Below are 10,000 nucleotides of genomic sequence, written 5' to 3'. Positions count from 1 at the left end.
TGCTAAAGTGTTGCAAGTGGTTCTTAGGTTGCTGCTGTGTGGTTGCTAAGGAGCGGCTTCAATGCATTGCCAGTTTGCTAGAATGTTGGGTGGTTGCCAGGGCGTTGCTATGCAGCTGCTAAAGTGTTGCAAGTGGTTCTTAGGTTGCTGCTATGTGGTTGCTAAGGAGCGGCTTCAATGCATTGGCAGTTTGCTAGAGCGTTGGGTGGTTGCCAGGGCGTTGCTATGCAGCTGCTAAAGTGTTGCAAGTGGTTCTTTGGTTGCTGCTATGTGGTTGCTAAGGAGCAGCTTCAATGCATTGCCAGGTTGCTAGAATGTTGGGTGGTTGCCAGGGTGTTGCTATGAAGCTGCTGAAGCGCAGCAAGTAGAATTTTGAATTCTCCTTTTTTCACCTGCTTATGCACATATTGCACACTAAAGAGCTGATGTCACACCTGAGGAGCTGCGATACTGAGAGCGGCAGAGCTCAGCTCCATCTTGTCCTGTGATTTCTCTCTGGCCATGCGTGCAGCTTCCCTCACCTCCTTAAAACGCTCGGCAAACTGCAACAAAAAAACCCACACAATGCAGTATTATAGAAGGGGTGATGCAAGTACTTGCAAACATGTCTGCGTAAAACTGCATTATGTTGTTTTTTAATCTCATCTCAAGTGTTTACATCCATGCACTTGCACAGAGCATGTTTCAGGTCTACCAGGGACAATGCATCATCTGTGAACAGGCCATTAAAGCAGACATTATTGTCCTGACGTCCACACCTGGTGCAGCTGATTCTCCGTGGCGAATCCGAGGCCGTAGACCGTGTTGGCTCTGCTGTCGGCCCACTGACCGAACTTCTGAGACGTCTTAGTGAACGTCATGTTGGGGCTGATCATGCTGTTGATGATCGCCTGCAGAGAGAGAAGATGTCAATCACAAAAAGACACTATGTATCAGGTAATTCTGAATAAGCAACCATTTAAAAGAATATTCTGGGTTCAAAACAAGTTAAAAATGTTTTAAAAACATAAAATTCGGTAACTTTTACACAATACGTGCAAGAATGCCAAACATTTAGTAATAATACATTGAGAAAACTCCATTGAGGAAGGCAACATTTCTCATTTTCATTTAATTAAACTATGTTAAAATACTAACTAAAAATAAAACTATATAGATATTTAATAGAAAATATGTCTTAAATGACATTTTTAACCACAAAATTTCACCCTAAATAAACCAGCATTGAAAGTGCAATACTGTCAACATGATTTATGCTTGTTTTTACAAAATGTTGCTATTATTTTTTTGTGGTAATCAGCAGTTTGGGACAGTATTTGAACAGTGAGTGTGTATAAACAAATGCAGGTGCATAAATATTAATAAATAAAAATAGTGTAGCACAAGTGTTTCATGCCGCTTTAAATAGAGATCGTAATCTTTCAGGTTAACAGCCACACTTATGACCCTTGAGAGAATGTAAAACACGAATTCTAGAGTATTTCGAGAAGTTAAAACACTTTAATGCCATGTTGAAGGTATTATAAGGATCTAAAATGATCTGAAGAAACCAATAAAGCTGTACAAACATGCACATTATCATAGTGTGCTTCAACCAACAGACTCACACAATGTGAATGATATAATGTGAGACGCGTCCATGTCCATTACTGTAGACTTTAATTCACTTTAAAACACTTACAGGCTTCATGACCAAGCCAGCATGATGAAACAACAATGCAACTAGAGATGCTTTTAAATGAGGTTTACAAAAACACTGGATAGTTATGTCTTTAAATCAAATTTTTAAAAAATACAGTAAAAACCAATGCAATCTTATTCCTAAATGACAACGATTTGACTAGATGTTTATCAAACGTTTCACAAGCACAATCACAGCGAACATTCAGATCTGCGTTCTGACCCCGAGAGACCAGTCGTCATGTATAGATATGAAACAGTATCATTATATATGTAAAAAAAATTCATATTAATCACAGAAGTACGGAGATACAAGTTTATAGTTTGGATATGAACACTAATGTCTACAGTAGCAATCAAAATAGAGTAAAAATAAAGATTGTTTCATTACATTGTTACACCAGTAGGTGGCAACAAGTGACTGTAAAACGTAAACTGTAAAAAAAATATTGTCATTGAATCATTCATTCAAGAGTTTCATTTAAAAACACTGATTCATCCAGTAATGAAACAAGTGAAGTCTTTATGAGCGAGTCATTGAATCATTCACTAAAACTTTTTTTTTTTTTTTTATAATTCCAATTAAATATATATATATTTTTAAATAGACTGCAGCAATTAATATTTTGTCAGAATTCTAATAAATTATGTAGGGATGCACGATATTTCGGCCACCATATCGGTATCGGCCGATATATGTTCATTTATTTTTAATTGTATCGTTATCGGCCTGATAAGAAAATTATACAATATAATTATACACAGTACACACACATATATTATGTAAACACAAACTTTTATTTGGATAACTTTTATTTTTATAACTTTTTATATATATACACACTCACCTAAAGGATTATTAGGAACACCATACTAATACTGTGTTTGACCCCCTTTCGCCTTCAGAACTGCCTTAATTCTACGTGGCATTGATTCAACAAGGTGCTGAAAGCATTCTTTAGAAATGTTGGCCCATATTGATAGGATAGCATCTTGCAGTTGATGGAGATTTGTGGGATGCACATCCAGGGCACGAAGCTCCCGTTCCACCACATCCCAAAGATGCTCTATTGGGTTGAGATCTGGTGACTGTGTGGGCCATTTTAGTACAGTGAACTCATTGTCATGTTCAAGAAAACAATTTGAAATGATTCGAGCTTTGTGACATGGTGCATTATCCTGCTGGAAGTAGCCATCAGAGGATGGGTACATGGTGGTCATAAAGGGATGGACATGGTCAGAAACAATGCTCAGGTAGGCCGTGGCATTTAAACGATGCCCAATTGGCACTAAGGGGCCTAAAGTGTGCCAAGAAAACATCCCCCACACCATTACACCACCACCACCAGCCTGCACAGTGGTAACAAGGCATGATGGATCCATGTTCTCATTCTGTTTACGCCAAATTCTGACTCTACCATCTGAATGTCTCAACAGAAATCGAGACTCATCAGACCAGGCAACATTTTTCCAGTCTTCAACTGTCCAATTTTGGTGAGCTCGTGCAAATTGTAGCCTCTTTTTCCTATTTGTAGTGGAGATGAGTGGTACCCGGTGGGGTCTTCTGCTGTTGTAGCCCATCCGCCTCAAGGTTGTGCGTGTTGTGGCTTCACAAATGCTTTGCTGCATACCTCGGTTGTAACGAGTGGTTATTTCAGTCAAAGTTGCTCTTCTATCAGCTTGAATCAGTCGGCCCATTCTCCTCTGACCTCTAGCATCAACAAGGCATTTTCGCCCACAGGACTGCCGCATACTGGATGTTTTTCCCTTTTCACACCATTCTTTGTAAACCCTAGAAATGGTTGTGCGTGAAAATCCCAGTTACTGAGCAGATTGTGAAATACTCAGACTGGACCGTCTGGCACCAACAACCATGCCACGCTCAAAATTGCTTAAATCACCTTTCTTTCCCATTCTGACATTCAGTTTGGAGTTCAGGAGATTATCTTGACCAGGACCACACCCCTAAATGCATTGAAGCAACTGCCATGTGATTGGTTGATTAGATAATTGCATTAATGAGTAATTGAACAGGTGTTCCTAATAATCCTTTAGGTGAGTGTGTATATATATATATATATATATATATATATATATACACATACATATGTGTGTGTGTATATATATATATATATATATATATATATATATATATATATATATATATATAAAATGTATATGTGTATCTATATGTATGTGTTATATATATATATATATATATATGTGTATGTATATATATATATATATATATATGTGTATGTATATATATATATATGTGTGTGTGTGTGTGTGTGTGTGTGTGTGTGTGTGTGTGTGTGTGTGTGTGTGTGTGTGTGTGTGTGTGTGTGTGTGTGTGTGTGTGTGTGTGTGTGTGTGTGTGTGTGTGTATATATATATATATATATATATATATATATATATATATATATATATATATATATATATATATATATATATATATATATATATATATATTCATATCGTAACACACAGTCTCTCGTGGCTTATTGTTTTCTCTCTTGTTCTCTAATGACCCCTGTTCCTCCTGACAGCAGGAGTCATGTGACTGCAGGAGTCATGTGACCACAGATTAGCATAATGGCGTAACTGGACTCGTGACAGTGAGGTCATCCTCAATCCAAATGTGGGTCAGTTTAGGTGTTGGATGAAGTCGAGACGCTCCAGTAATCCACGCACAACTGAGATTTAGAGGCTTTGGTGAGCAAACAATCATGAGTTTAAAACGAATGATGATATCACTGTAATAGAGAGATCAAACTGAGTGATGTTAAATACTAATGCAACAACAGAACAAGTTTCTAATCTTCAGTGCTCAGAAGCAAACTGTCCGGATCAAACTTGAACTGTGAAAAAACAAAAAGATTACTGGAGTATGTTTTATAACAAAATGCGATTTCAGTCGGTCTACTTTCAGTTTAATTCAATGTGGAGCTGGGTTTTTTTTTTTTTTTGTCCCTAATATTCATCTAAACATTATAAAAAAGCAAATCAGTAAAGTGAAAGTGTGACGCAGTGAAGAAAGAAAATGTTGGCTTGAGAAAGCCTGATTTAAAGGTGTTGTATGTCATTTCTTTGACTGTACAAAAATTAAAGTCCCCCTGTGGTGTAAATCCAGCTTTTAATGTTGTTTATGTGTCTATGTGGTGTTTTTAATATGCTTTAAGACAAACCATGTGTAAATTCATAAGTCGACAGCATTGCTGAGTATTTCCTCCTTAAAACTGCAGTGAACCAAAGACAGTCTCAAAAACACGCTTTGAAATCGCTGGTGTTTCTGACGTCACAAACTACCTTGTAACCAATCAGATCAACGTGTGATCGTCAACCAGTGGATCTCTGAGCTGAGTGAGTGAGTGGAGGCGGGGCTCATTTGCATATTCATAGAACAGCGCATTCTAAATGAGGCAAGGGTGTCGAGTTACATTCAACTTTTTGCTACACACTTGTATTCATTTAGCAGACGCTTTTATCCAAAGCGACTTACAAATGAGAACAAGCAGTTTAACTAACAATAGGACAGACTATGACCCTTCCCAGTTTAATCTAACGCAGTGCATGTACTTTTTTTATTTTTATAAATAGATATATAATAGAAGAGTCTCAAAAGTATCTATTTTTTCTTCACAAAGAGAGTACATGCTTTTAGGGCGTAGTATACGCAGGCGAATTGAGACGCAGCATTAGAGACTATTGTGTCTGATCTCACACCGCTCAAGGTCGTCTGTGAACTGCCGTCTTTCGATCGGTGAGACGGCTCTGATCCGCTCCATCAACACGTATCGATCGATTATCCCGAGCGGATGCGAGTCTTGTAGCTCTTGCACTGATGCATTACTCTGAGCTCTCCTTTAAGAGGCGTCTCGTTCCCTCTGATATCAGGTGTTGAGCTATTAACCTTCTCTTCTGCGTAAATCCTCTCGTGGGGAGTATTTCGTTCCGGCCCTAATCACATCGACTCAATAAACAGCATCAGAAAGGTTGATGTTTATTACGTTACACCACCACATTTTCGGATGGATTTCCTGGCATGTTGAATCAGTGCAGTGATAACACACCGAGAGCATTTCTGCAAAACCTACAAGGGTGCTGCTAGTATACAGTATGTGCATTATAACAAGCAAAGTACACACATCTTGCATTCATGCATTGAAAACCCCCTTGTTGAAAAGAAATGCATTGAATGTGCACTACAAATCTTAAAAGCAAATAAAAAAAACAAAAAAAAAACAGTGCACATAATATACTACTAATGACATAAAAGGCTACTTAAGTGCACTTATAGAGGACACAACCTTGACTTAAGTACACTTAAAAAAAAGTGCACTTTGTAATTAATGTAAAATTAAATGTTTTACTTTATGTTTTAATAATCTTTTGCCATAAAAGTCCCCATGAAATCAAAACTTTTAGGATGAATATGTTAGCATTACTGTTATCTATAAGCGAGTGTGCTTCAAAACAATGACAAAATTCACATTTAGAAGATGTAAGCATTCAAAACTTAGTCTCTCACTCCCGTCAATATGAATCAATGATTTTGATGACATCAGCTTCTCATCAGATTTTCTGTCCAATCAAATGCTCTCTAGAGTGTAGCTCCGCCCCCTACATTATAAATAGACACTGTTGCTGCGGTTGAAATCGGTCAGTTTCACACATTTACTGTTTTCTACATGGTGAAAGTGCACTATATAGGGGATAGGGAACGATGCAGACAGTGTAAATATGCTTTCCATTGGAGTGAATGAAGTCTGGTTTCACGTTAGTGTTGCATGATCCTCCGCGGCTTCGATCCAGAGCCACGACACACAGAGCGGATCATGTGATCGAGTCGTCGCAGACCAGAAAACGTATCAGACCCATTTGAATTCTGCACATAATAATGTATTTTAAAGCGATATGGAGGAGATTAGGAGGAAACTGCGGCTTTACTGAACTCAACAGCTCAAGCTGTGATTTAAACGAAACGCTATTGGCTATTTTAAAAAAGGGGAGGAGCTGCTCGATATGCCCCGCCCCTTCTTCCTCTTTCAGTGGAAATTACATCCACATATTAAATAATGCTGCGTTTCACGGCACTTCAGTGAGCCTTTATAGAAGTAAACTTATGATGTGTTAACTAACATACTAAAGCACATGTAGTCCTTGATTATACCAATAACTGTTATTTGTAATTACACGTTAATGTATTTTAAATCAACTTTATTACAAATGTGTAATTATTTAAATCCGTGACACACGTTTCAATAGAAATGGCACTGAAATATATTTTTGCTTGTCAGTACAAAGACAATAGAAGTAATCATGAAGTTACATATAAAGATTTCTTTTAACTTTTAACTTAAGTTCAACTAACATAGATTTAAACTAGAATACATTTTAATTTAATTGTAAATAACTTGCACTTAAGTACACAGAAAACATTGCATTCAATTTGCACTAAAGAATATTATTTTTGCAATGAATGCTCTTTTTAAAAGTATGCAAAAGTGTACTTCTTTATCACAAGGGCCATGATGAAAATGTGCATAGGCTTATATATAAATCCAGAGAATACCAATGCAAAACCATTTCCCACAGTGCAATGCAGTCAATTTGAGCTTCAATTTACACCGTGATGAATAAAAATGAGTGACATCAACAACAATCTTCGTCTTGACTGTCAAAAGGTCTAAATGTCAAAAGAGGTTTAAAGGACAAATTAATATTCAGTAATATTATCGATTTAACCGCACTGACACTATCAGATGAGAACAAAATTGGAAATGATTTGCACTGAATAATGACATTATTGTCTTCTGTAGAGCTGAACCGAATCAACATTGAACTGAACTGAGCTAAATTGAGCTAGAAATGACAAAGTCATGGGTTTGATTCCCAGGGAATGCATGACCTGATCAGATGCTTACACCGAGTGCAATGGATAAATGCATAAATGTAAAAATGCATATATTTCTAGTACGCCTCTGTGAATATGTATTACTTCACATGTTGCATGTTATATTCAGCGAGTGAAGTGCAGTTATCAACTTATGCAGTTTAAGCCAATTTAGTGTAAAAAATGTTAGAAATCACAGTTCTTGCTTGCAGTCGATCTGTGACCGTGCAAAGGGAAGATGGAGTATCTCACACTGTGTGCTCAGCTGTATACGGAACATTTTGGCAATTGTCACAGGCCATCCAGGCATATTCAATAAACAGAGAATAGCTGTGCACAGTGCAGTATGCATACGGTATGAGTAATATGGTAATAATGTACTAATGCAAACATAACCACTAATCTGCAAATGTGCTTGATTTCCAGGAGACATTCTTATGTCTGTCTGTAGAGGTTTGCATACTGTATATCCAACATATCCTATTTATATACTGTATATATACTGTATATATATATATATATATATATATATATATATATATATATATATATATATATATATATATATATATATATACATACATACATATATATTAGAGAGTGCTGCACGGAGTTTTTAAAAGGCCAAACCCCGGAAACAAGTTTGCATTTTAGCACTTTCGGTTCTGTCGTCCTGAAGTCTATGGGTTTATTAATAGGTCAAGTCCTCCTGTGGTGAAAATCCAGTTTTTAATGTTGTTTATGTGTCTATGTGGTGTTTTTAATCTGCTTTAAGACAAAGCATGTGTAAATTCATAAGTCGACACCATTGCTGAGTATTTCCTCCTTAAAACTGCAGTGAACCAAAGACAGTTTCAAAAACACGCTTTGAAATCGCTGGTGTTTCTGACGTCACAAACTACCTTGTAACCAATCAGATCAACGTGTGATCGTCAACCAGTGGATCTCTGAGCTGAGTGAGTGAGTGAATGGAGGCGGGGCTCATTTGCATATTCATAGAACCGCGCATACTAAATGAGGCAAGGGTGTCGAGTTACAGTCAAGATATTTTAAGGCATGAAGACATTTTTTTCAAGAAAAAAACATTAAAATTTTGGTGATCAAAGATGAGTTTTAAGGGATACAATTATTGACTGCAGGGGGACATTAAATGCTTAAAAAAAGGTCAAGCTCAAACTGTTTATGTTTTTTTTTTTTCTATTACACATCATACATCAGTAACACCCCCCTCTTATGATTTTTTTCTAAAGCTTTTACTCGTTTAAAAAAAACAAAAGCGGTTGCTAACAGGTGTCTAAAGGAAGAGGTTTAAACAGGAAGACTAATCTACTACTTGCTTTCACATCCTCATTGTGGTTATAATCAAACTATTCTAACTCAAACTTTCAGGAAACGTTTTTAAAGGCTGAAAGGGTTGATCTTTTTTCCATTCCCAAGTGATAGTGTTCATAATGGGCGAGACTCATCTCATCAGGAGTGGATTAGGAGACGCCCAGTTTATCTTGAGTCTGGTGTGTGTCGGGGAATATCTGCCACTAAACCTGCGTTCATCACAGAGCTTATAACAGCGAAACTCACAGATTCCATCAGCCTACAAGTCAAGTCTCCTTTATTTATACAGCGCTCTTTACAATCCAGATTGTTTCAAAGCAGCTTTACAGTGATAACAGGAGAATAATGCAACAAAGTTTGTTTCCAGAAGAAAATAGCGTCACAGTCCAGCTTAAGTAAGTTCAGTGATGGTTCATTTTTGTTGTAATAAACATATTAAATTAGTTCATTTATGTACAGCAGTCAACATTTGAAGTGGATCAAAAAAGTTCATCAAAGCTGTCCTAACACAAGAACGGACCATTGTTCAAAATTCATGTATAACTTTGATGAAAGGTTTTGATCCACTTCAAATGTTGATGACTACTGTATATATATATAAACCGTGATGAAAAGCCCAGTTTAGCTTGAGTCTGGTGTGTGTTGTGTTGATCACAGAGCTTATAACAGCGAAACTCTCCACAGATTCCATCAGCCTACAGACCGAACCGGTTGTGAACTAGAGAAAGCGTCTCACCTTGGTCCCCCCCACGCTGATGATGCGGTACGCGTGTCTGTTAGCGTCATAGAAGAAGGAGACGGTGACCGCATGTTTGCTGGCCGGGATCCAGTTGCGTTTGGTGCCGGGATCGATCTGGAACACATGAGCTCGTGTGCTGTAGATCGGCTGTTCCCTACGACACACACACAGTACAATGAGTGTGTATGTGTTCAAACAACAACAGAGCCAACCGTACACACACACACACACACACACACAATATATATACTAATAAATATTATTATTATTACACATGAAACAATTTAATAATATATAACATTGATCATATATTCTGTTCAATCTTTTTAAATATTTATATATTTAATCAA

At 37.1% G+C, this 10,000-nt stretch overlaps 1 protein-coding gene across 2 annotated transcripts in view; it reads right to left on the bottom strand.

Annotated features, from left to right (window-relative positions):
* Positions 1 to 10,000, bottom strand: part of LOC307161929 (homer protein homolog 3) — a 39,181-nt gene that overhangs the window by 21,579 nt on the left and 7,602 nt on the right. For both annotated transcript variants that reach the window (XM_079876896.1, XM_079876897.1), the window contains exons 3-5: positions 9,648 to 9,804; positions 759 to 890; positions 435 to 542 (exon numbers count right to left, since the gene is read on the bottom strand). In XM_079876896.1, the coding sequence (XP_079733022.1) occupies positions 435 to 542; positions 759 to 890; positions 9,648 to 9,804 (397 nt within the window). The remainder of the gene's footprint in view (positions 1 to 434; positions 543 to 758; positions 891 to 9,647; positions 9,805 to 10,000) is intronic.

This window comes from Squalius cephalus (genome assembly GCF_949319135.1).
Source record: "Squalius cephalus genome assembly, chromosome: 7".
Lineage (NCBI taxonomy): Eukaryota > Metazoa > Chordata > Actinopteri > Cypriniformes > Leuciscidae > Squalius > Squalius cephalus.
Note: the sequence above shows the minus strand (reverse complement) of the source record. Positions and strands in the feature narration are given on the sequence as shown.